At 63.4% G+C, this 26,134-nt stretch overlaps 1 protein-coding gene and 1 pseudogene across 3 annotated transcripts in view; both read left to right on the top strand.

The window, feature by feature from the left end:
- Positions 1–26,134, top strand: part of AGAP3 (ArfGAP with GTPase domain, ankyrin repeat and PH domain 3) — a 140,182-nt gene that overhangs the window by 63,593 nt on the left and 50,455 nt on the right. For 2 of the 3 annotated variants that reach the window (XM_065630057.1, XM_065630056.1), the window contains exons 8-11: positions 8,463–8,618; positions 12,182–12,274; positions 19,444–19,548; positions 24,685–24,853. In XM_065630057.1, coding sequence (XP_065486129.1) covers positions 8,463–8,618; positions 12,182–12,274; positions 19,444–19,548; positions 24,685–24,853 — 523 coding nt within the window. Of the gene's footprint in view, positions 1–8,462; positions 8,619–10,794; positions 11,836–12,181; positions 12,275–19,443; positions 19,549–24,684; positions 24,854–26,134 lie in introns of those variants that run through there. The other variant, XM_065630058.1, reaches the window with a different exon arrangement.
- On the top strand, positions 5,724–7,625 carry LOC135985462 (testis-specific H1 histone-like; annotated as a pseudogene).

Below are 26,134 nucleotides of genomic sequence, written 5' to 3'. Positions count from 1 at the left end.
TGAGGCGAGTGAGGTGCTGGGCTCTGCTCCTTGGGGCAGTCAAGCCAACAGGTTCCAGCTCTGAAGCAGCTGGCGGATGAAAGCACAGGATCCACAGCGAGGACGTCAGCAGGTCCGTCTGCCTGGCGCGGGGCTGGGGGGCTGCCAGCAGCAGAGCAGCTTTAGAGCGGGGTCTGTGGGAGGTGGGACAGTGTGGGTCCCTGCGCTGCCGCGGCGGTGAGCAGCGCTTGAAACCGCTTCTGAGGAGGAGAGTGGCCAGGGACACTGAGGAGAGAGTAAAACTGAGGAGAATGCAAAGCAAGTTTAGCAAGACAAATCCCACCACACTGACGCTTTTTTTCACAGAGGGGTTGGCTTTGATCCTCAGGATGTGTGTGAGCCCCCCGAGCCCCAGGAGGACTCTGGTACCCCGCCAGGGAGGTGGTTCTGTGCAAACCAGAGTCGTGTCTGCAGCCGCTGCCCAGGCCTTGGCACAAGGGATTTGTAAATGCCATGTGAAGTTTATACCTGGCTGTGGAGGCTCCTAAAGCTGGGCTGTGAGTAGGTGCGCACAGACTTGGAGAGACCTGTGCTGCCTGCTCGGTGTCCCAGGAGAGCCCAGTGAGTCCAGGTGAAGTGTCTGTGCGGCAAACGGGCTGAGAGCTGCGGACAGCCAGGGCTGCCCGGTGACGTTCCGTGGGCTCCGGTCAGAGCTGCCCGGTGACGTTCCGTGGGCTCTGATCAGAGCTGCCCGGTGACGTTCCGCGGGCTCCGGTCAGAACTGGGCTGTGTCCCGTGGGCTGGGGACACTGGGAGTGAGCATGGCTGCTCAGAACTGGACACTGGTTTAGTATTTTCTTCAATGTCTGGACTATAAGAAAAGGGTCCTAACAAATAGGTACTGATAGTACTTGGCGTGCCAGGCCACATGTTTGTAGTGAAGATAAAACCGCATTCCCTGTGTGGGGTGTGGGGACACCAGACTCCCCAGCCCGATTCCAGTCACTTGTGTCACAATTCCCTGAAACTGGTGTGGGAACAGCAAAACGCACGTGGGAGGGAAAGCAGACCCTGACACCCGAGGGAGTTAAGCACTCGGCTTGTTTAGCTGAGGAGAGCGAAGGCTGAAACGGCCCCAGCCTGAGCTCTGAAGTACAGCTGTGAAAGGGGAGAACTTGTTAAGAGCAGAAGGTGCTGGATCAGAAGTGGTGGGTTTAAGGCTGGTGGCGGGGAGGCAGTTTGGCCGTGGGAAGGGGTTTCTGAGTGCGTCAGACGTTCTGACGCCGTGTCCCTCCTGTGCTTAGCAAACCTGGATACAGCAGGATCAAAGTTCGTTTCTGTTCCCTGGGTCTTCTGTGGCTCAACCACAACCTTGCGGCTCCCAGATCTGCTGCAGTGATCTTTGCCGTGGTGTTTACACGTCTCTCTTCCATTACAAAACACACTTCTCCTAAAAACAGAGTATGAAGTCATGGAACTGGTGAGCGATCGTGAAATGCTGTGAAGTATTTTCCTGTTCTTGCTTGGGCTCAGCAATGAGGTTCTGGAGCCGCTTCCCGCTGTCCTCAGAGCAAATCCACCCGGCTTTGAGAAACGCGGGGTCACTGGTTGCGATGTTCCTTTCGGGGACCTGGGCAGAGCAGCCAGGCACCGCGGTGCCCACGGGCTGCCGTGCGGGGTCACACACACCGTGAGCCCGTGACCGGGCAGGTGTTGCCACGGGGTGCCAGGAGCCGGGTCGCTGCTCGGGGTGCGCCGGTGCTGGCACCGCAGCGTTTGCTCTCCGGCAGGACCTGCAGCGGTGTCCCCGTGCAGGGAGCTGGGTCGGCAGCTCCAGTCCTGCTGGGTGCTGCTCTCCGGAGCCGCGGGTGCCGGGGACCGTGGCCTCGCTCCGGGGAGGCGTCCTCTGCCCCCGCACCGAGACACCCCCGCACCAAGACACCCCCCGCCGGGGAGCTCTGGGAGGAGATAGATGGACTGTGCACTGTCAGGAAGGACAAACCAGAGTGACGAGGGCTTTGCAGAGTCGGGCTGTGTTGTGTTTTTTCCCACCTGAGGGTACGGGGCTCTTGCCAAGGTTTCCTACCTGACCGAGCAAGCGAGAGCGCAGGAACTGGCAGAGGGAACAGGATCTCAGGGAACACGGGATTTGGGGTGCAGATGAGATGAAGAGAAGCCAGGCGATACAGTTAGGAGCTGTGGTTTGCCCTGTGCCGCAGCCGGTTGCTGGGGTGCACAGGCACGACGCGCTGGGGCAGGGGCTCGTCTGCCCCGTGCCGTGTTTGGGGACAGCGGGATGGGCACTTGCACCCGAGCGCTGGCAGGAGGAGCCCGTGTGTGGCTCTGTCCTTGCAGGGCCGGCGCTGGGTGCCCGCGGTGCTGCGGGCGGCGCGGTGGCAGCGCGGCTCTGTCCCCTCCGGCAGTGCCGGTTGCCCTCTGCAGGCTGCCGTTCCAAGGGGGCAGCCACAGCGCTTCCCTGATCGTCCCCTTCTGCCGGTGGCTGCGGTTGAGCTCTGCTTCCCTCCCCGGCTCTGGAGACGCCGGTGCTGAGAGCAGAAGGGTGTTCTGCCCGGAGCCTGGTCCCCTGCCCGTGGCAGGGACAGCTCTGCTGCAGCTGTCACTGGGGACACTTGGCTTCTGGAGATGGGAACAAGCAGCCCCGCAGCAGGTTGCTTGTGGCAGGCGGGAGCTGGGAGCCAGCCCTGCCGCTCGTCCCGGTCCTGGGGACATCTCTTCTAGAAGCAGTGTGATGCTACTACTGGAGCCAAACTAAGTGTTTTGGAAGTGGCCGCTGCTGGTCTGGTCTCCTGACGGTCTGGACGGTCCGTTGCTTTACTGGGAGAGCAGAGACCCCAGAGGACCCTGGTGATGTCACCCGTCTGTCTGGAGGACTCTGGTGTGAGCCGGCGGCTGGTTTCCAAACCTGTGTGGTTGTGCCGGGTTCCCAGGTTGGCCGGGCCCTGGGACAGCAGTGCTGTGTGACCTGTTCTGGTGTCCTGGCGCAGGGGATGAAACAGTTCTTGAACCAGCCAAAGGCCCTGGTTTCAGTTGTGTCTTTGGGAGTTTGGGGGCTTTTTGCGTTTATTCCGCAGTAGTGCCTGGTGCTGCAGAGGACATGGCTCCGTGGCGGTGGGGAGGGAGCCGTGGCAGCAGGTCAGCTGCACTCAGGTTTCCACCAGCACTCGCTGTGCCAGGCGTCCTCGTCAGGTCTGTGACCCTGAGCACCGTGTTCAGCAGCTCCCTGGTCCTGTGGCATGGCAGGAGCCAGGGCCAGCCCTTGGGGCCACCAGCTCTGTCCCTCGTGGGATGTGGATCTGTGGCTGCTGGAACAGATCCATCCCCGGGACCTGCAGCCCCCAGGGCAGCTCTTGCAGGTGGGTTCGGGCTTTCCTCTCCCCTCCCTCTCCCCTCCCTCTCCCCTCCCTCTCCCCTCCCTCTCCCCTCCCTCTCCCCTCCCTCTCCCCTCCCTCTCCTCTCCCTCTCCTCTCCCTCTCCCCTCCCTCTCCCCTCCCTCTCCCCTCTCTCTCCCCTCTCTCTCCCCTCTCTCTCCCCTCTCTCTTCCTCTCCTCTCCTCTCCTCTCTCCTCTCCTGCTGCCCACACCGGTCCCTGGGCAGGCAGGTTTGGTGGATTCAGGAGCCCTGTTCCTCCCCCTGCTCCCCTCTGCAGCCGCCTGTTCGTGCCCGCAGCTCCGGCTGCTTCTTGGCCGGTGGGTGCTCGCGGTGTTCCAGTTACTGCACTGATCTCCTTACTGGTGCTGCCCCTGTCTCCATCTTCCTTCAGGGCCCTGAGATGCCTTAGGGAGTTCCCCAGGCTGTGAGATGAGTCACGATGCTGGTTTGCTGTGGGATGGCGGTTTGTCTTTCTGCCAGGGAGCTGGTTCCCAGCAGCTGGCAGGAGCGAACGCGGGTACCCTGCACCGAGCTGTGTGGGCTGCTGGGTGAGCCGTGCGGCCGTGTGGCTGGGGCGGCTGCCTGGGCGCCCGGCCGTGTCCCCTGGGCGCCCGGCTCTATCCCCTGGGAGCGTGGCCGTGTCCCCTGGGAGCCCTGTGTCCCCTGGGCACCCGGCTCTATCCCCTGGGAGCCTGGCCGTGTCCCCTGGGAGCCCTGTGTCCCCTGGGCGCCCGGCTCTATCCCCTGGGAGCGTGGCCGTGTCCCCTGGGCGCCCGGCTCTATCCCCTGGGAGCCTGGCCGTGTCCCCTGGGCGCCCGGCTCTATCCCCTGGGAGCGTGGCCGTGTCCCCTGGGAGCCCTGTGTCCCCTGGGCGCCCGGCTCTATCCCCTGGGAGCCTGGCCGTGTCCCCTGGGAGCCCTGTGTCCCCTGGGCGCCCGGCTCTATCCCCTGGGAGCGTGGCCGTGTCCCCTGGGAGCCCTGTGTCCCCTGGGTGCCTGGCTCTATCCCCTGGGAGCCTGGCCGTGTCCCCTGGGATCCCTGTGTCCCATGGGAGCCTGGCCAGGTCCCTTTGGAGCCTCTGTGTCCCCTGGGAGCCTGGCCGTGTCCCCTGGGATCCCTGTGTCCCCTGGGAGCCTGGCTGGGTCCCTTTGGAGCCCCTGTGTCCCCTGGGAGCCTGGCCGGGTCCCTTTGGAGCCCCTGTGTCCCCTGGGAGCCTGGCCGGGTCCCTTTGGAGCCCCTGTGTCCCCTGGGAGCCTGGCCGTGTCCCCTGGGATCCCTGTGTCCCCTGGGAGCCTGGCCGTGTCCCCTGGGATCCCTGTGTCCCCTGGGAGCCTGGCCAGGTCCCCCGGGAGCCCAGCTCTATGCCCTGGGTGTCCAGCCCTGTGTCCCCTGGTCCGCGGTCCTGCACGGGCTCTTCTGTGGCACCAGGAAGTGCTGTTACTGTAACTTTAGTGAGAGAGCAGATGACAGGGGTGGCAAACCACAGCTTGCAAGTGAAATGCAGCACGGGCGGCAGCTCAGCTGTGCGGCGACGAGCACTCCCAGCCTGTCGCAGCAGGTTCAGGGAGGTCGGGCAGCGCCTGTGTCTTGCAGTTGGAGCGACGGGTGTTCGCATGTCCCCCTGCATGGCCATGGCCGTGGTCCGTGTTCTCCTCGGCTTCTTCCCTGCGCCCATGCAGACGCTGAGCCGGTGGCTGCTGTTCCTTTGTGCTCTTCTGCTCCAAGCCCTTCCCAAATTTCACTCCTTATTCTGTGTTGTGCCTTCTTATGCCCAGAGTTACTACATGTTAACTTCAGTGAGTTCTTCCCTGCTCAGGCACCCTGTGGCAGTACCGATATGCTTTGAAGTTCACGGTGTCCACCCATCACACACCAAGGGGAAGATTTGTCCGCTGTGTCTCTTACTGAGTTTTCAGCTTCTGCCGTGTTCTTGGGTTTCAGCAGTGACCACAGGTGGCCGTTCAGGTGGATCAACAATGTAGCTGCCGGGAGCAGCAGGAAGCGTTTGCGCAGACGTGCCATCATTTCGGGGTTCTCCCTGCGGTGGTTGGGGTCCCTGTGCAGCCCTGGTGCAGCCGTTTGGTTCGGGTGCGCGGTGGCGGGATTGCTGGTGCCGCGGGGGCCGTGCTGCTGCCTGCCCCGGGGGACGGGACCGGCCTCGCACCGGCCTGAGACCCTCCGGCCCCCGCACCCCTGCTGCGGTTTGGGTGTCTGGGGACACCAGCAGCTCCAACGCTTGTGGCCTTTGTTGCACAGTAACCTTGATGTGTCTCCAACCCTGGGCAGACTTACAGGCTAAGGAAAGGTATTCTGGCCAGGCAAAAATTATGAAGAAGGAAACAGGAAGTATGTAAAACACTAACCACAGTTTAGCAAGACTTCTTCCTCGGAGGCTTGGCATCCATCAGCTGCCATGTGTAGGGTGCGTCCCAGCTGCTGTGGCAGGAGCTCACACTCTGCAGGCTCTGCAAAGGGAATCCTGCCCCGGACAGCTGCCAAGGGCACCGACAGAGCGGAGCCGAGCCCGGAGCCGAGCCCGGAGCTGACCGCAAAGCCGAGCCCGGAGCCGAGCCAGGAGCCGAGCCCGGAGCCGAGCCCGGAGCTGAGCCTGGAGCCGAGCCTGGAGCCGAGCCCGGAGCCGAGCCCGGAGCCGAGCCCGGAGCTGAGCCCAGAGCTGAGCCCGGAGCCGAGCCCGGAGCCGAGCCCGGAGCCGAGCCCGGAGCTGACCGCGGAGCCGAGCCCGGAGCCGAGCCCGGAGCCGAGCCTGGAGCTGACCGCGGAGCCGAGCCTGGAGCCGAGCCCGGAGCCGAGCCTGGAGCCGAGCCCGGAGCCGAGCCCGGAGCCGAGCCCAGAGCTGAGCCTGGAGCTGAGCCTGGAACTGAGCCTGGAGCCGAGCCCGGAGCCGAGCCCGGAGCTGACCGCGGAGCCGAGCCCGGAGCCGAGCCTGGAGCCGAGCCCGGAGCCGAGCCCGGAGCTGACCGCGGAGCTGAGCCCGGAGCCGAGCCCGGAGCCGAGCCCAGAGCTGAGCCTGGAGCCGAGCCTGGAGCCGAGCTCAGAGCTGCCCAGGGCCCAGGCTGGGCAGCCGGGCCCAGCTCACCCCTGGGGTAGCAGGCTCTGTGCTGTGGCATTGGTCATCTCTTCCATCACGCTTTGAGTCTTTTGCTTTTTTTGACATGGTTCACACGTTATGCATCAATTAAATACTGATTGTACACACATTGTTGTGCCCAATCCTAAACTTGAGCTGTGTCACCCGATTCTCTTTGACTCGGTGGCCCTGCCTTTCTGCCTCTGTCCCCTCATACAGCCCGTGCAGCACAGCCTTGCTGCGGTGGCAGGAGCTCTCTCTGCTCAGTGCGGAGTCCCTGGCAGGTGACACGTTGCTTTGCTGCTCCAAGTGCCTGGTGGTCCCTGGGCATGGCAGCAGAACTCCCTCGTTAGCGCAGGTTCATCAGCTGGGCAGCCTGTGGAGAAGCTCCCTGGCGACGGTCGCTTCTCTGGCCGAGCGCAGGAGGCTCCGCGTCCCCGCGGGGCGGTGGGAGCTGGGCGGGCCAGGGGTCCGGTCACCTGGTGCCGCCCTGTCCCCAGCATGGGGCTCGGGTCTGCCAGACCCCCGCGGCAGCGGCCCTCGAGGTCACTTGGTCAGGAGAGCGTGTCCCCCTGCCCTGGGAGCTGCTCTGCTCTGGCCTGGGCAGCAGATCCCGTGCGGGCGGTTGTGGAGCTGCTGGGGAGCGGGAGGTCCTGGCAAGGGGATGCGGTGACGCCCCAGGAGCAGCCGTCACCCCCGAACGCGGAGCAGCGTTCCCCTGCGGCACCGCCTGCCCTCGCACAGACGTCCCTCGCGCTGCTGCGGAAAGAGGAACCTGTGCTGATTCTTTGCTCTCTTAAGAGACGTTCTCTCCTGTGCATCTGCTCCCGTTTCTCTCACCAAAGACGCTTCCAGCGTTGAACTGCTGGTCTCAGAACAGGGCTCAGACCCCGCACGGTGTGAGCACGCGGGTGTTTCCTCACTCAGCACCCCTGGCAGATCCTCGTCCCGTGTGTGCAGAGCAGTGGGTGGGAGCGGATGACGCCCTGGGCTGTGGGATGAACTGGGAGGGACTGTGCTGCTCCCCGCAAGGTGCCGGAGCTCTCCAGGCCTCCCAGGGGCAGCTGCTTCAGCGTGTTTCTGAAACGCTGTTCAGAGATCAGCAGACCTGCCAGGGAACGCCCAGGCTGTCCTGAGGCTGGGCCGCAGATGTGCAGCGCTGGTGTGAGGTGCTGCTCGTGTCCGGGTCGCTGCCGCAGAGCGGGTGAGGACGGGGTGGGCAGCCCCTTGTCTGGAGCAGCGCGTTGCTGGGTGGTGGCACCAGCTGCATGGTCAGATCTTCCCTCCCCAAAGCCGAACGAATTGTTAGTGAAGATGCAGCGTGTTGTCCTACACGTTCCCAGAAATGGGCCACTGCAGCCACAGCCACGGTGGCCCACGGGTACAAGGGTGTGTGCCACCCTCGAGGGCTGCTGGATAAACCTCAAACCGGGGCCAGAGATGCGTTTTACACAGAGCGTGAGCTTGTTTGTGGCAGCCCGTGCGTCGGGGCGCTGGAAAGGCTGGAGCCCCAGGGACACCGTCCCCATTGGCATCGTGACTGTCCCTGTGACGGGGAAGGGCCCGCACGGGCCAGGCTGCCGGGGGGGCTCTGGGCTGCCTCAGCCCCACGGGCTCTGAGAGAGCAGGTTCCCACAGCGGCGCCGAGGAACGGGACAGCTGCCCAGTCCCGCGGTTTGGAGAGGGACGCGCTGCCGTGTCCCCACCATGTCCCCAGCAGGGACTCAGGGCAGTGGGCTGGCACTGCCTCCTCGGTCAGGTCAGGTGTCACTGTCCGTTCCCTCTCTTCACTGGTGATTTCAGAATTTGACCATTTTACTAGGGGTAAAACTAAAGCAGAAAGAAGGGAACCAGCTTTCCCAAGCCCCTTGCATGGGCAGGAGCAGTGCGTGGCGTGGGATGTCCCTCTGTGGCATGGGATGTCCCTGTGTCCCAGTCCCAGGCTGCATCTCCTCGTCCCGGTGCAATCGGCCTCTCTGTGACTGTCCCGTCTGTTCTGCCCTAGGCCACCAATGGTGGAGGAGCCTTCAGCGACTACTCCTCCTCGGTGCCCTCCACCCCCAGCATCAGCCAGCGGGAGCTGCGCATCGAGACCATCGCTGCCTCCAACACCCCCACCCCCATCCGCAAGCAGTCCAAGCGACGCTCCAACATATTCACGGTAAGCGCCCCCGGGGTGCAGGAGCTCGGGAGGAGTTTTCCGAGGGTCAGGCAAGGCAAGGGGCAGGGAGCGGGTCGCAGCCCTCAGGATGTGGGGTGCTGCTCTGGGTGAACCCCCGGTGCTGGCTGGGCGCAGGGACGCAGAGCGGGTGTCCCCAGCGCAGCGTGTGCAGGGAGGGAGGCAGGAGCCGTCTGCGTGTGCGAGAGCCGCTGTGCTGCGTGTGCGTGCGTGGCGAGCGCCCGAGAGCGAGCCGTTCCGTGCAGAGGTAGGAGCGAGCGTGGGGTCTGAGTGTGTCACTGGGGACACTGCGCCTCGTGTGCAGCACCAGTGTCCTGCCGATCTGCCCTTGGGGCCCTGTCCCCGAGCCCGGCACAAGTCCCTGGTGACTGGGCCACCAGTTTGGCACCAGCCGTGCTGAGCCGTGGTGCAGCGCAGAGCCAGCGCGCGGTGCTGGGCCCCGCCAGTACCCAAACCCCGTGTGTGGTGTGAGCGGTGCCGCTGGGCAGTGCTGTGGGGCGTGCCGGGGTGCAGGGTGTTGGCAGCGGTTGTCGGTGCCGCTGGGCTGCAGCCCTGGCACGTGCCCGCACCGCCCGTGCAGCACAGGCCTGCCCGCGCCCCCGCTGCGGCACAGCCGCCCCGTGCCCGTGTTAGTGCAGATAGCGCTGTCCCCAGGGAAACGTGCTCCTCTGCCCGCGCCCCTGTGCTGGGCTCAGGCCTCTCTCCCCCCATCTCAATGTGCTTCCCAGCCGCCATTGCTCAGTACACGTGTGTCTGCTGTCTGTGGAACTGCCTACCACAAAGTCCGTGTACGTGTTGCACCATGTTCCCCTGTGTGAACAGCCACCATTGCTCTGGACCCAAACCACAAACACTCAGAGTCCCGCACCCCGTCCCTCTCCCCGCGCTGTTGGCATGCCGGCCGCCCCGGCTCCTGCTGGGCTGTGCCCGTGTCCCAGCTCGGGCATCCCGGAGCATCCATCCACGTCAGTGCTCCGTGCGCTCCCCCATTGGCTCCTCACACCTCCCGCGCTGTGTGCACGTGTTCCCGGCCCCTCCCTGCGCTGCGGGCCGCTGTCCCCCCGCCCCCCCGTCCCACGCCGCCCCGCGCAGCGGATCCGCCGCTGCCGACGCTTGGCTGTTTCCTCACCGGTGCTCCCTCCTCTGTGTGCTCACGCCTCCCTGAAGACGCCCGTAGGTCTCGTGTTGTCGCTGCTCGTGCTCGTGTTGGCCCCCGGTGCTGATGGACGCCTCTCCCCCTCTCCGCCGCTCCTCCCGCTCATGCTTGCTGCTGCGCCCGGCGCACGCGGGCGCTCATGCACTGAACCATCCCGCCGCTCCCGGCACCCGCGGGCTCTGGACTCGCCGTCAGCTCATGTTCACGCTCACCGCGGAGCCCCGCGCTCAGCCCTCTCGCGGGGGCACACGCTCATGGGGTGGCGCCTTGCTGCGGGGCTTACGCTGATTTGCTGTGGACACCATCATCCGTCTGGGGCTCTCGCTCGCTCGCTCATCCCGGGCTCCAGCTTGCTCACTCTGGCTCACTCGCCGCGGGGCTCACTGTGCTCATCGCGCTCGCCCGCCGCGCCGCGGGGCTCACGCTCACTCGCTTGCTGTCATGCTGGTGCACACACGTGGCTCACGTTGAAGGCTTCGCCCCATTCGGTCGTGGCAGCAGCAGCTCCCCACACCTCCTCCCGCAGCGGGACAGGCCAGGAAGAGCAGGGCAGGGCAGGGCAGGCTGTTGTTTGCTGCTAGCTGTCCCCGGCAGCCCCGTCCTTGCCGCAGGCGGCCGGCAGCCCCGTCCTTGCCGCATCCCCAGGCGGGCGCCTGCCTCTGCAGGGCCCGGCGCTGGGCCGTGCTCCGAGCTGTGCCCGGCTGCTCCGCGACCAGTCCTCCTCTCCTCCTCTCCTCCTGCTCCTCTCTTCCTCTCCTCCTCCTCCTGCTCTCGCTCCCCTCCCGCTCCCGTGGGCTCTGCGGCAGGAGCCCCCCGTGCAGACGGCCGCAGCCGCAGCCCAGCGCCGTCCCGGCCCCGCCAGCCGCAGCCCAGCGCCCGACTGCTGCTGCCGGCCCCGGCCTGTCTGTCTGTCCGCCCGTCCGCTGGCGCCCATCGCTGACAGACTTGTGTCCGTGTTCTGAGTATAACTTGCCAAACTCTTTATTCTTTCGATATTTGCAGATATGTGCCACTGTTTCCAACTTTTCATCAACAAAAAGGCCTTTCCAACTCCTTCCAAATTAGAAGATCCAGGTGGTTACACACGGCACCTCTGTACAAATTCTCTCACTTTTCATTGCCTCTCCAGGGCCGGATAAGGGATGGGCACTGGGATTGATCTAAGATTAGAGGCTCGCCCGCCCTCCAGCCAGCATGGGTCCCCCCCTCGGAGACACGCAGGAGCCTTTTAAATCCCCCCAATGTAAAGTCTAGGAAGCGCTGAGACGGCCTGCGCCTGCACTTTAAGCTGGGACATTTCTGGGCCTGCCGGATGCTGTCTAGGCACTGTCCGTGCTCGGGGATGCCAGGCGGACCACCCCGATGGGACGGGAAGACCTGCAGACCCGCCGGGACCGGGCGACAGCGGCGCGTGGAGCTGGATGGGCCGCAAGACGCTTTGCTGCTGCTGCGGGAGCTGCTGCCGGCACTGCCGCTCGCGCTCCGCTCCTCCCTCTGCACCTCCTGCCGCCTGCATGGACTCCTGCTCCTCTCTTCCTCCTCGCAGCACAGCAGCCATCTGTGTCTCTTTAGTTTTCTTCTCTTTCAATCTCTTTGTTTTGTTCTGGGCGCAAAAGCGAGTGAATTGGTGTCCCAGGCGCGTGGGCTCGTGTCCCTTTCCGATCCAAAGCACACGGGGCGCTCCCGGACTGAGGGGGTGTGTAGGACGCTCCGGAGAGACGCTGCCGCTGCCCTTCTGCCATTGTTGTGATTCTGAATGTATTGGTTGTGCTCCATGCCGTGTATGACTTGATATTTTCCTCTGTCCTAAGCACTTTGAATGAGTTCTGCTCAACAGACTGTATATTTCATATTGTATTTATTGGAGTTTGCTCTCACCGCAGCCGCCCTCGGGGGCTGGCGGGTTTTGCTCTCAACTCTCTAGACGTGTGATAGATACTTATTGTCCATGCTCTTTTGTAAGGGGCTGGTATCTCTGCCCAGTGACCTGTGCTACTTTGTATGGTGCAAGTGTGTTAACAGAATAAATCTGTTGGATTAGTAGAGGTGTGAGTTCCTTCACTGCCTTGGCCTCTCCTGCTTCCATCCATGCTCCACCTGCATCCCACGCCATCTCTGTCTGTCCGTGTCCTGTGTGCCCCCGTGGGAGGGGGGTCCGAGGCAGCCCCGACCTGCTAGGACAGCTCTGCTTGCAGTAGTGGGGTGAGGACAGCGGGGGGAGCGGCGGGGGGGCCGCAGTGTCCCTAGCGGGGATGGGGAGACGCTGGCTGCTCCATGGGGAGGCCGGGCTGGGAGCGCTCCGACTGCTCTGCGCGCAGGCGCGGGGGGCGGCGGGGCTGTGCGTGCCGTCCCGTGCCCGTCTAACGCACCCGTGTCTCTTCTCTTCCAGTCTCGAAAGGGCGCGGACCCGGAGCGGGACAAGAAGGTGCCGGAGTGCAAAGCGGACAGCATCGGCAGCGGGCGCGCCATCCCCATGAAACAGGTTTGGTCTCCCCTCACCCACGCGAGGGCAGGCTGGGGGGCGCGGGCTTCGTGCTGCGGAATGGGGTCCCCTCGCACTGCAGACTGGGGTCCCCTCCTGCTGTGGGCTGAGGTCCCTCGCTCCTCACCAGCATGGGGGAGCGTGGAGCGGCCAGGGGCCCTTCGGCCCACTGATCAGGGATATTGGGGAGCTGCACACCTGCCTGGCCCTGAGCAGCGCCGAGCCAGGGGTGCGGGCACGGACCCTGCACCGGGAGCAGGGTGTGGGGCGCTGGTGCAGGGTGCTGGTGTGGGATGCGGGTTCTGGTGCAGAGTGTGGGGTTTGGTGCTGGTGCGGAGTGCTGGTGTGGGATGCAGGTTCTGGTGCAGGGTGCGGGGTTTGGTGCTGGTGCGGGGTGCTGGTGCGGAGTGCTGGTGTGGGATGCAGGTTCTGGTGCAGGGTGTGGGGTTTGGTGCTGGTGCGGAGTGCTGGTGTGGGATGCAGGTTCTGGTGCAGGGTGCGGGGTTTGGTGCTGGTGTGGGGTGCTGGTGCGGAGTGCTGGTGTGGGACGCGGGTCCTGGTGTGGGATGCGGGTCCTGGTGCAGGGTGCGGGGTTTGGTGCTGGTGTGGGGTGCTGGTGCGGAGTGCTGGTGTGGGACGCGGGTCCTGGTGCAGAGTGCGGGGTTTGGTGCTGGTGCGGGGTGCTGGTGCGGGGTGCTGGTGCGGAGTGCTGGTGTGGGATGCAGGTTCTGGTGCAGGGTGCGGGGTTTGGTGCTGGTGTGGGGTGCTGGTGCGGAGTGCTGGTGTGGGACGCGGGTCCTGGTGCAGGGTGCGGGGTTTGGTGCTGGTGCGGGGGGGTGCTGGCGGAGCGCATCCAGCAGGGGGCGCTCGCGCGCCGCTCGCGGCCCAGCGGCCTCCGCTGCAGCCCCGCCCCGCCGGGAGCGCTGCGCCGGTCCTGCTGCTGCTGCTGCTGCTGCTGCTGCTGCTGCTGCTGCTCCTGACCATGCTCCTGTTCCTGACCCTGCTCCTGTTCCTGACCGTGCCCCTGTTCCTGCTCCTGCCCCAGGTCCTGTTCATGCTCCTGCTCCTGCCCCTGCCCCGCTCCTGATCCTGCCCCTGCCCCGGCTCCTGATCCTGTTCACACTTCTGCTCCTGTTTGTGCTCCTGTTCCTGCCCCTGTTCCTGCCCCAGGTGCTGTTCATGCTCCTGCCCCTGCTCCTGCCCCTGCCCCTGCTCCTGTTCCTGCCCCTGCCCCAGGTGCTGTTCCTGTTCCTGCCCCTGTTCCTGTTCCTGCTCCTGCTCCTGCCCAGGTCCTGCCCTTCTCTCTCTGCAGCTCGGGTCCTTTTCAGTCGCCTGGTTGAAGCAGGGATCGAGACTCTTTTGACTGTTTCTTCCACGGGTCCAGCTGCCCAGCGCTCGTCCCTCTGTCCTCCCTGCTCGTCCCTCTGTCCTCCCTGCTCTGCCCATTTCCAAGCAGCTCTGGCTGCCGCCATGCATGCTGTGGTGGGGCAGTGCTGGGATGACGGGCAGGGCTGCTCCAGCACCGCCGGCACTGAGCGGGGGGCCGTGGGGGCACAGCTGGGCCGTGGCCGCTGCCTTTGGGCTGCCGGGCGGCGCGTGGCAGGTTCGCAGTGGCAGTGCCCGTGTCAGCCCCACGGCAGGCGGGGGGCAGGTGCTCAGGAAGGGGACACTGAGAGCACAGCAGCTGGAGCCTTGAGCTAGGCCTGACCTGGCTCCCGACGCCGTGCTGCCGCCTGCGGGAGGGCTGCTCAGGGGCACGTCCGTGGCCTTTCCCTTCTGGACTTTGGGTTCCGTCTTCCAGGACTTGCCTTCACTCAGCAGGACACGGCGCTTTCTTTACCTGCTCCAGTGTCTGTGTGTTGCTGACTGGGCCTGGCCTTGTCCAGTCTGCTGGAGATTGCAGTGGTTTAGGGTAATGATTAAGTCATTCCTTGCCGTAGGCAGAGCCGTGCTGTTACCGTGTTGAACAGGCGGAGAACTGAGGCAAAGGCCTAGGTCTGCACAACAAAGCTTGCACATTGTCCTGTGCAAGAAGAAGGAGGTGCCAGACTCCTTTCCTGGTTCAGGGCTGAAGTGAAGTGAGCAGTTTGCAGAGCAGCAGCTCGCCAGGAGAGCCCGGAGCAGGACGTCACCTCCCGAGGTCTGGGTCCCTGCCCGGGCTCGGGACGGGACCTCCCGTGGCAGAGCAGATCCTGCAGTGCTTTCACAGGAGCACGTCCTGGCGCTGGGAAGCGGTGTCTGTTGGCAGGGCAGGAACCAGCGGATGCAAACGGCTCTCCCGGCTCTGAGTGCCTGCGTGACACCGTCCTGGAGCCACGGAGCACTGCTGGGACCTGTCTCTTGAGATCGCAGGATCACAGGATTATGTGATTCTTTGCAGTGCGGTAGATCCAGAGTGACACCAGAGCGCTGCAGTTCTGCTCCACCGTCCCTGCCGCGGCCCTTCGCCGGGTCGTCCCTCCGGGAGGAGCAGTGACTGGGTACCACCAGGGTGAAAAGGAGCAAAGTCTCGGGAGCTGTAGCTCCATATCGCAGAGATTCAGGATGGGTGATGATTGCTGTGCCCTCTGATATGGACCTGCCCCTTTTGGAAGGTCACAGGAGCTCAGTGCTTGCCTCCTCTTTGAGGGGCAGCGGCAGAGCGGGGCCTTCAGCTGGTTTACTGGCGCGCTCTGGTGGTCCTGCCCAGCCATAGGAGAGCAGAGCAGCCAGCCCTCCTGAGCGCTGCGGACCCGCGGGACCTTCTGCCCGCTGCGTGGCCAGGTTGGGGCCGCGTCGCTCCCCGCAGCACCTGCCCTGCTGGGTGTGAGGCTGCTGGCTTTGGGGACCTGCGGCCACGGGCGCCTCACCCTGTGAGCTCTTTATTTCCTCTGCGTGGAAGAACAGGAGCGGCGCGTGGTCAAATTACCTAAAGACAGCTGCGGTCAGTGGGCATGTGGGGCAGCTGTAGGGGGGTTGCCCTGCAGACCCCTCCCGCGGTACCCGTGGCTGTGATCGCCGTGGCCGGTGCCAGTCTCGGGCTCCGTGGGCAGGGGACTGGGCACCTCGTTTGGCGCTCGCTGCTCTGGGCTCCTGCGCAGGGCCAGGCCTGGTGGCTGCGAAGGGCGGCCCCGACGGGGGAGGCTGCGCTGGGTGTTGCAGGAAGGAGAAAACGCTTCGCTTGGCTGAGAAGGGACGTGTGCTGCCACGGACATGTCACTTGGCACCAGCTGCTCCAGCACAACTGGGAGCAGCACCCCGGGGTGACCCGCCGTGTCTCCCTGACACCCACACGCTAGACAAGCTGGAGATGGCCGGCGGGGCAGGGCAGCCCGTGGGTGCGGGGACCCGGTACGCCCAGGATGGCGCCTCCTCTGCCGGGCTCTGGCCGGGGTGCAGGGTCCCTTTGCCACCATGGCCCCTCGGCGGGATGTCGGTTCGGGTGGTCTTGCGAGGCTGGAAGAGCTGCTTCATAGTGGGCTGCTTGTCTCTGAGAAGTGGGTTAATTAGGCCGGGAGACTAAGCTTCCCCAGCTGTTCGTTACTAGGAATGAACTCCTAATTGCACGCGTAGCAGAGCCTTTCGGGGAGGCTGCAGTGGCGGCCCGGGGGTCCCGGCCCCCAGCCCGGCCCAGCCCGGGCTGTGTGCGCCAGCGCGGCCCAGGGCGAGCGGCTCCTCCTCCTTGGGAGCTGGGATCATGCTGGGAGCTTAGATTACATTTAAATTGCCATTTGCATTTTCCAATCAATACGCGACTTCACAATTAAGTTTGGTGTTAAAATTCTTAGCAAAAAGTGAGTGGAAGGGAGATTTGTGGAGTAAACGAGTCCTTTGGGGGCCATCGCTGCTCCCTGCTTCATTACGCTGCATATTGCTGCTGCTGCTTTTCCTGAGCACCACCACAATCCAAACACAGCGCAGAGACGCGCTGGCCGACAAAATGCCGGGGAAGAAAGGAGAAGTGGGGAGAGGAAGAGGGTTGGGTCTTCCCTTTCGTCTCTGGCAGCTTCTTCCCTTCGTGTGTGACTTCCACACTCGGGAGGAGACTTGTGGAAAAGTTATTTCTTGTGGCTGTGCCCGCAGGGAGCAGCGGGAGCCTGCGCTGCGGCACGGCCCGCGGAGGGGACGCGTTCGGCCGGGGGGACCCGCCTGTCTCTGGTCCCTTCTCCTGCGTCTCACCCGCCGTTGTCCTCCTTCCCACCTCTCGGGTCCCTCTGAGCTGCTGGGGGCACTTTCCTCCAGGAAAACCAGAGTCCTCTGGGTGCTGCTGGGCCAAACCTCCTCATTCTGCCGTCAGAGAGGAGCAAGTTGGGCTTCAGAGCTGTAACCTTGATGCCATCAACACAGCAACACCATTAAAACCTGGAATCCTCTCGCCTTCTCTCCCCAGCCTCTTAATGTCCAGTACGGCAGCAAACAAGTCTGAGTGAGCTCTGTTCCTCGATTCAGCTCTTTCTTGCACATGTTTGGCCTTGAGGCCTCCTTCCTCTCCCCCACGTTTTATTAGATCTTTACTCAGGCTGTGTTATTGCTCCCAATTTTGGACTCCTGTGCCTTCTGGCTTGAAAAAATAGGATGCTGGTGCTCGAACCTTTGTTTCCAGGCCTGGTTTTGCTTGTGTTTCCATTTGCTTCCATTCCAGATTTGTAGCTGAACTAACCGCAGCTGAACAAATCTTTGCAGACAACACGTTTTTGGGGCTCGATAGAGGCTGCAGCAGCCCCGAGGTGTTGAAGCGGGTATTTCTGTAGCACCAAGGTGCACGGAGTGGAAGGCACCCCGCGCAGAGGAGAGCAGCCGGAGTTGTTGTGCCAACATCCGCGCTGCGCTCAGGACTCTGGTTTACCAAGTGATGCGAGGTCGTTTGTGTTAACGACCAGTCACTGCAGTGATTTACGCTGTCCCGTTCCTATAGATTTAGGTTGGCAAAGACCTTTAAGATCATCAAGTCCAACCGTTAACCCAACACTGCCCAGGCCACCACTAAACCACGTCCCTAAGAACCTCATGTACGCATCTCATGTTACCTTCAAGTTTTCTGGTTTTGTGTTTTCTTTGAGCTCGTTTGGGGAAGTATTGATTAAAGTATGGATCAAATGCGGATTGACGGGACCTCTAGACAAGTCCTTTTCTGGACATGGATTTGTCCTTTCTGATTACACTTGCTCTCCTTTATGATTACATTTGGAGACCTTTCTCTTGACCAGGTTTTACTCCGTATGTTAATGACTTCATGGATTTTGTACAGTTGTTTTTTAACGGTGTGTGCTGCTCTGTTCACATCTTTACAGAAAATTTAAAATGCTGTGTCAGCACAGTTGCCATTGTCATGAGATGTTGCGGTCTTACCAAAAGTAGGATCAGACCTGCTGGTGACCTGTTTCGGTGCTGGCTGGCATTAGCTACACTGCTGCCTCTCAGTCTTTGCTGGTCGCTTCCTATGGTGGCTTTTCCACCGTCCGGCTGACTGGCCGCAGTTACAGGGGTTGCTGCCGTTCCCCTTGCAGACCTGGCAGCGCGTGAGTGCTCGGGCTGCTGCGCCGTTCCCGGGCAAGCCAAACCAGCAGCTTTCGCCGGGTGAGCTCCGCGGCCGGTTCCCGGGAGCTCCTGCAGGACCTGGCGCGGGCTCTGCCGGGGCTGAACTCCCCTCTGCGTGCGAGCCGAGGCGGCTCCTTTGCACCCTCGTGCGTCCCAAGCGCTGAACGCGGGTCACGGAGCCCTTCCGCCTCTGCTGCATGGTCCATTGCGATTTCGCGGGGTGTCTGGCAGCGTTGTTACCCCGGCCCGTGCCCAACCCCACGCTCTCCGCTGCGTTTTCCATCGTGCCGCCGCGGTCTCTGGGCAGCGGGACGGGGCCCCGGCCGCGCCGGGGCTGGCGGGACAGAGACTTTGTCCAGGGTTGTGAGGACCCGCTGGCCCGGGGCCCAGACTTTGGCCACGTTGGGAACAGCCAGTCTGGGTGTCTGTCCAGACGGAGCTTTCGCAGCGCCCAGGCCCGGCACTTGGGGGATCCAGCGTTTTCCCAGACTCTGTGATTCATTCGCACTTTTGTCCCCCGTGCCATCCCTCCGCCCCTGCTGGCAGAACACTGACTGTTCTGTCCCAGTCCTGCTCCAGAGCCCTGTGTCTGCTCCTCGCCCGTCCTCCCGCTGCCCGAGCGGCGGCTGGATGGGTTCCTGGGGGCAGGACGGGTTCCTGGGGGCTGCACGGGTTCCTGGGGGCTGCACGGGTTCCTGGGGGCAGGACGGGTTCCTGGGGGCTGCACGGGTTCCTGGGGGCAGGACGGGTTCCTGGGGGCTGCACGGGTTCCTGGGGGCAGGACGGGTTCCTGGGGGCTGCACGGGTTCCTGGGGGCTGCACGGGTTCCTGGGGGCAGGACGGGCTGGGGGCCCCGGGCTCTGGGGCTGGTTCGGATCGGCGGAGTCAGTCCTGGGGGAGCTCTGGTTGGGCTGCTGGGCAGAGGGGACACCAGGACACGTGGGCACCATCGTCTGCAGGCCCCGGGAGTGTGCTGGGCCTCAAGGCCACAGGACAGGTCTCGTGTGACATCCCGATGGGGACGGGGTGACGTGATGCCTCGACTGCCCAGGACCGGCTCTGCCTCCCGAAATGTGTCTCAAGCTCCATTTGCTGACATCTCTAAGAAAGAATTGCAAGCAGGCAGGACGATACGCATCCCTTGTGAGAGCTGTATCTTGGAGCGCGGCTCTGTTGGTTGACCCAGCCTGTCCCACGTTGTCCCTGCCTTGACCGGCGCTCCGGCTGCGCTGCTGTGGTGCAGCAGCTCTGGGAGCAGGCAGCGCTGGCTGGTGGCGAGGTCGGCCTCTGCCCTGGGTCAGCTCTGCTGTTCAGCACAAGCAGGCTTGCCCAGAGAGGCGGTTTGGGACAGCAGAGCGCGTGTTGGGTCCCTCACAGGACCCGGGCATCGGCGCTGGCTCGTGGAGACCCTGGTCTGTGGGGACGGGGCGGTGGGCTGGCCGTGGGACACGCTGGGCTGGGGACGAGAGACCTGCAGCTCTTCTGCCAGTCCGGGGAAAACGCGGCTGGGGAGGCCAGCCTAGGAGATATTTTCTTGAGTCCTGGTCTTCATGTTTCTTCAAAGATTGCTCTCCTACAAGGGCCAGTGCTGGAGCTGGGTGGGAGGTGCCTGGGCCAAACAAGGTCTGAGACCCTTGCCGCTTCTCTTGCAGGGCATCCTCCTCAAACGCAGTGGCAAGTCTCTCAACAAGGAGTGGAAGAAGAAGTACGTGACGCTGTGTGACAACGGAGTCCTCACCTACCACCCCAGCCTGCACGTGAGTCCCGGCCGGGCTGGGCGGGAGAGCGGGTGGGACAGCGGTGTCCCCCGTGCCACGGCTGCTGCGGCTCCCGCTGCAGACACCGCGGTCACGGGAGCTGCCGGGGACGGGTTTGGCAGCAGATGGAGGCCGTGGGCTCGGCCTGTGGCAGGGCCAGCCCTTGGCAGCGCTGGTTTGTACCTCTCCCTGCAGCGCCTGGAAGAGCTGGCACAGAATTACGCGAAGTTAATGCATCTTTCTCTGCTTCCCGTGCTCAGCACATGAGAGCAGGGGCTGCTGCCTCCCTCGTCTGGGAGAGGAGCAGGCGGAGAACTGCGCACACCACGGCCGATGGTGCCGTTTGGGTCTGGAATAATTTTCTGGCTGCTGGGTATTGGGTAATGGAGGTGAGGTGCCTGCGCGGAGCTGCCGCGCTCGGATCCCCTCACCGCCGGGCTCGGGCGCGCAGCTGCCGCCCCATCCGTCTCTGTCGCCTCCCCACCGCGGGGCTAATGGCTTCTTCCCGCTCCCCCGTGAGCACAGTGAGCTGCTGGGACAGCCAGGCGCGGGCCGACACACCTGTGACGCTGCGGAGGACGTGCTGCCGCAGCACAGACAGACAGCCAGCGCTGGCTGTCGCAGCTCCTGCGCTCCCCGAACGCTCGCGGGCCCTGGGCGCGTCCCCGGGCTCCTCAGACACGTGGTGCTGGGGCACCTGGAGCCTCCATCTCCTCATTTCTAACCCGCATCTCCAGCTCACGGGCTCGCAACGCTACCGAGCCCTCCAGCCCCTGTCCTCGCACTGGAAAGCCAGTCTTTGCCTTGCCTTAACTTGTGGGAACTTTGAGAACAGTTATTTTCTTTTAGTCTTTGATCCCCATGCTGTATTGTGGTCCTGCGGTTCCCTAACTTTGTAACCCCGTCTTTTGGTTTTTATAGAACCAAACTGAGAGGGAATGGTGGCTGTTTCTGCACTGCGTGTGTGCTCACACGCGTGTGTGGGTTTATCACATTGCCACCGGAGACATCATGGGCCGTTGTTACCATCAGCTGTAGAGGCAGAGTAATTTCTGGGATGTTGTTCAACCGCTCTCAGATGCTGCTGCTACACACCAGGTTTCTCTCCTTTTTACACCCTCTCTTCCTCAGGGGGTGATCTACATTGATGTCACTTGCTTTCCTTGCTGCACTGCTGCAGCGTTTAGTTTCTTTACTGCATTGCCCCAAGCAAAACCCTGGTTTACTTCCACCTGGTGCTCCGCAGCCCTTGCTGAGGAAGGTCCAGGATGGGGCTGTGCCCCCGGGAGGTGTCGCGGGAAGCTCTGCACCTTGCAGCAGAGGTGTGACCCAGCACAGGCTGCATTGCCCTCCGTGTTCACGCGGAGCAGGGACCGATGGCATGTGGCTACCGAGCTGCTGCTGCCCGGCCCCGGCTGCTGCGGGGGGCTCTGTGTGCCCCCCGGCATCGCCAGCCCGAGAGCTGGGGACACGAGCCCCCACAGTGCCACGCTGTGACAGCAACGGTGTTGGTGAGCGCCGTGTTCTGATCAGCAAAGCCGCGCTGCCTCGCCTGGCCGGCTCCGGGTGTGTGCTCCGGGTGTCTGCACTCGGGGTGTCTGCTCGGGGTGTGTGCTCTGGGTGTGTGCTCTCCGCTCTCCTCTCTCCTCTCTCCTCTCTCCTCTCTCTCCTCTCTCTCCTCTCTCCTCTCTCCCTCTCCGTCTCTCTCTCCCCATCTTCTAGAGTGACCCAGGAGATGCTGCGGCGCCTTTGTCCCCACATTTGTCTCCCGTGGCAGGAGGCAAGGTCCCACGTCCTCTCAGAGGATGGCACAAGCACGTTAGGGTTGAGCAGCCCGGGTCACTAGTGAAAGGCATGTCCCCAAGGAAGGGCCCGTGCCGTGTCACTGCGGTGCGTGGCAGCAGCTCTGGGGCAGCGGTGGCGGGAGGTGAGCCGCTGGCAGGATCCTCGCTCGGGGGACGCTCGGCATCCTCGGGTCCGCTCCCTGGAGGTGACGCCCGGCTGGGTGAGCCCGTGCTGCCGCGGGGGACCCTGGGGACACGGCTGAGCACCGCGGGAGAGACTCTTACCCAGCCCCTGTCGGGATGTTCAAGTCTCAGAGTGGTTTTGTGTGGCTTTTGTGTTCCTGATGGTTTCCTTGGCATGATTCAGGGCAGCTCCTGCCTGGAGTTCTCTTGCATCTCCCTCTGCCTGTCCGTGCTGGGACGGGTGCAGGTACCCCCGGGACCAGCAGCTCTGCTTTTCTCCTCCCGCAGACGCATCTGCCCCAGGTGTGTCTGGGCCCCATCAGATGGAAGTTACTGCATGGCTCTGTCTGGATCATCCTTCTGATTTTACCAGCCAAAAGCTTCCTGGTGGGGTTATTCATCTGCCCTTGGGTGTTTATCACTCTGCCAGTTTCTGGATCTGTATCTTGACACCTCCAGCTGCACTTCGAAGTTCTCTCACAGGGAGTCAGGCTTAACCTGTGTTGCAGGTTGACAGAGAGTGCCCAGGAGCGGGGTCCAGCCCTGAAACCCAGCGTTCTGCGACTCCTGGCTGAAGCACATCTGGGAGCTGCGTGGTCCCATGTGTTCCTGCTCCGGGGAGCGGGCAGCGGGTCAGAGGCAGTGCAGTGGGTTACAGCCCTTGCAGTGGGTCAGACCGGTGCAGCGGGTCACAGCCCGTGCAGCGGGTCACAGCCAGTGCAGTGGGTCACAGCCCTTGCAGTGGGTCACAGCCCTTGCAGTGGGTCAGAGCCCGTGCAGTGGGTCAGACCGGTGCAGTGGGTCAGAGCCCGTGCAGTGGGTCAGACCGGTGCAGCGGGTCACAGCCTGTGCACGGGTCGCAGTGTGGCCGCGGCTCTGGCCGCAGGCCGGGGCTCTTGGGGCCGCTCCCGGGTTCAGCGCGGCTTTCCTGGCTGCAGCCGCACTTTTCTTACCTCTCTGTGAGCGTGTTCAGTGGCAGGGAAAGAGCAAGTTCTGTGAAGAGACCGGTGTGGTTTGCTACCACTTTCCCAAAGCCCTGGAGAGCAAACGCTCGTGCCGGTGAGGCCGGCGTGTGGCTCAGCCGGCGCCGCTGCCCGGGCTGTGCTGCGCGGAGCTGGAGAGAAAGCAGCTCCCATTTTGCAGCCAGTGGAGCCATTCACACAATCACCTTCTGTTAATTCTATCTGCAACATCAATTAAATTGTTTGTAGAAACTAATTGAATGTGGCTTAATCACACATCTTAATAGCTTTCCACGCTTTGAACTCGTTGTTAATTCCAGTAATAAAATGAAATGAGAGAACTGGCTGGGTAATTAGCGAGGAGGCTTGGGAAGAAATTGCTGTTTTATAGCATGTAATAAAAGCAGAGCGCTGGTGACCGCTCTCTCCGGCAGGCAGCCGGCTACCGCAGCAGTTGTGCTGAGTTAGGGAAAATCCTCCAGCCCCTCTGAGATCCCTGCCCGGGGTGCCCGGCCCGGGGCAGCGCTGGCTGGGCTGGTTGTGGGGTGTCCCGGAGCACCCTGGGGTGCAGCGTCCCGTGGGGTGCAGCGTCCTGTGGGGTGCAGCGTCCCGTGGGGTGCAGCGTCCCGTGGGGTGCAGCATCCCTTGGTGTGCAGCGTCCCGTGGGGTGCAGCGTCCCGTGGGGTGCAGCGTCCCGTGGGGTGCAGCATCCCTTGGCGTGCAGCGTCCCATGGGGTGCAGCGTCCCGTGGGGTGCAGCATCCCTTGGCGTGCAGCGTCCCGTGGGGTGCAGCGTCCCGTGGGGTGCAGCATCCCTTGGCGTGCAGCGTCCCGTGGGGTGCAGCGTCCCGTGGGATGCAGTGTCCCGTGGGGTGCAGTGTCCCGTGGGATGCAGTGTCCCGTGGGTGCAGTCGGAGGCCGGGGGCAGGAGGGAGCGCTGTGGTCACTGGGCTCCGTGGAAACACAGGAGTTCGGACCGCGGTGCTGAGCTGCTGCTGAGCTTGTAGCCTGGCAGGTGGTCACCAGAGGCCACGGAGCCTTGTCTGTACAGCCCCATTCACCTGCTGCGTGGGGCTGAGGGCTGGGAGGACGGTTGCTCCTAAACGGGTCTCGTTCGTGTCGTTATCTTGTTGGATTCGGAAGCAGACAGGGACCAGCTCGGAGTTAATCTTCCTGGTGACCTCCTTGTGAACTGGAGCAAGCCCGAGGCTCCCCGCGGCAGCTGCTGCCGTCCCCCTGCACCGAGCGTCCCGGCGCCGTGCCGGGCGGCTGCACCGCGGCACCGTCCCGCGGCCCCCGCTCCCCGGGCTGTGCCCGGCGCGGGCCGGGCTCTGTGCCCCCCGCAGGCCCCCTCGGCCCGGGCTGCCCCGTCCGCGTGGGAGCGCAGGGGAGAGCCGGCGGCATCGGGGGCTCTGTGCCCTGCGAGCGGGACGGGAGGGCGTGGGGGGGACAGAGCTCGGCAGCTCATTTCGCCCGAGGTGAGATGCTGTTAGGAGGCAGGGCAGAGTGACGTTAACAGTCTGCACGTGCAGGTTTTGGTTGTATAATCAATGGTCTACCAGAAGAAATGGTGGAAGCACCAAGTGTGGAGTGATGTAAAGCAGTGCAGGTGAATGTACAAGGGAGTTATCCTGAGTTGTGTTGGTTTGGGCTTAAATCATCCTAGCTGTGACCCAAGAGGGCATTCCAGGTATCCCATACACTGTACTGTATTACATTATTAGCTGTTAGAGCTGAGTGCTGTGATTAGAAAGACAAGGGATGACAGTGAAGAAGAATTGCTTGCCACCTGTGTGCTCCTTTGCCCCATCTAATCTCTGATCCCAGCCAGGCTTTCGCAAATGGCTTGTCATGGCATGACTGCCCGTGGCAGCATCCCGACGTTGTTCGTATCAGAGCTGGCTCGTTCTGGGCACTGCGAGCGAGACCCGGCCCTTCTCCGGAGCGGTTCCGAGGCAGGGCGAGCCCAGGCTTTGACCCGCACTGGCTGCGGACACGGGGAGCGGTCACGGGCTTGGGACTCCAGCGCAGGGCAGGAGAAACCAGCACCCGATGAGCCCCCGACTGGCCCCCAAGGTGCTGCCTGACCCGGCAACCAGCTCCGTGGGGAGGGACAGAGCGGGTGTTGGTTTGACGGTGTGGGGAGGGGGAGCTGGGGCGGTGGGCTGGGGCAGGCTGACCTGGAGCCGCTCTGCCTCTCTGCTGCAGGATTACATGCAGAACGTCCACGGGAAGGAGATCGACCTGCTGAGAACCACCGTGAAGGTCCCGGGCAAGCGGCTTCCCCGGGCGACGACGGCGGCAGCGCCCGGCGCCAGCCCCAAAGCCAACGGGCTGGCGAAGGAGCGGAGCAGCTCGCAGCTGGCGGGGGGCACAGGTGAGTCGGGGTGCCACGTGCCATCAGTCCGTCCGTCTGTCCCTCCGCTGCACCTGCAGCGCCCGCCTCGCTGAGCGGGGACCAACGCTGTTCACAGTCCTGCTCCCCCTGCTCTGCGGTGCCGGCAGCGGGTCCCGGGGGTCCTGGTGCGGTTTTGTGCTGGGCGGTGTCAGGACAGAAGAAAGAGCAGAAGGGCTTGAACTAGTGGTGTGAAGTCCCTGAGAGGAAGCAGCCGAGTCTGTCGAGTTGCTGTGCCTGGGAAGCTGCTGCTCCCTGAAACAAATGAAATCTCAGCCAGGGACAGCTCGCGATCCCTGGCGAGTTCTCTTCTGTTTCTCTCCTTTTCTGTGGCCCCTTTTTCCTCCTCACTTTCCCCTGCAGAAATAGTAATGCAAGGGGCTTGTTTGTCGTTGCGCTCTGTGCACGCCTGGGAGGCGTAGGGGAGGCTGGAGGCCCTGGCTCCAGCTCTCTGGTTCTCCTGGAGGCTGTGCGACCCTGCTCACTGCTGCTGCTGCCACGGCGCCTCTCGCCCAGCCCAGGCAGCTGTGGAACTGGACCTTTCCTGCCCACGTTTCCCAGGGCACTGGCGTGACTTTACCTTGTCCTGGGGGTTGGTGTCCGCGGCCAGGACGGGCAGTTCCCACCTGCGTTCTGGCTGCTGCAGTGTGGCACAGCGGGGACGGGAACCTCGCTGCTGCTGGGAACAGGAATCCGCACACCCGGTGCTGCAGGGAGCGAACCTCGTGAGCATGTCCTCATCCTGCCCAGTCCTGCTCCGCTCCCCGGTGCGTCCCGCGGTGCCGGTGCTGTTGGCACTTGCTTCACAGCGCTCTGGAGCCCAGGACTCGTGGGATGGGGCAGCTGCCGTGAGTCCGGGACTGCCCGCGGCCTCGGCAGCGCACACGGACAGGGAGCGGCGCGCGCTAACGTCGCCGTGCTCGCGGCGTGTCCGGTGTGAAACGATGAGCCCTTCTGAACCCCAACAGCTGTTCTGTAGAGTCAGAATTAGTCTGCAGACCAGGTAAACTGCCAGTGAATGATTGCAACTACCATATTTTTTGAGCAAGGATGCGCAGCTCTGCGTCTCTCCTGCCGCGGCTCTGCACACCCCAGCGTGCCCCAGCGTGCTGACAATTCTGTTTTGCGCAGGCACTTCTCAGACGGGCATTTCCAGGGCACTTTGAGCTCCTGCTTGGAGAAGGTTGTCGGAGCTGTAGGAAGAATTCAGAGGTGAACCACAGAAAAGCTTACGCTCGTGTCAAACCAGATGCTCACGTAGCC

This window comes from Caloenas nicobarica, chromosome 2, assembly GCF_036013445.1.
Source record: "Caloenas nicobarica isolate bCalNic1 chromosome 2, bCalNic1.hap1, whole genome shotgun sequence".
Classification (NCBI taxonomy): Eukaryota; Metazoa; Chordata; class Aves; order Columbiformes; family Columbidae; genus Caloenas; species Caloenas nicobarica.
This window is presented reverse-complemented; position numbering and strand designations above follow the sequence as displayed.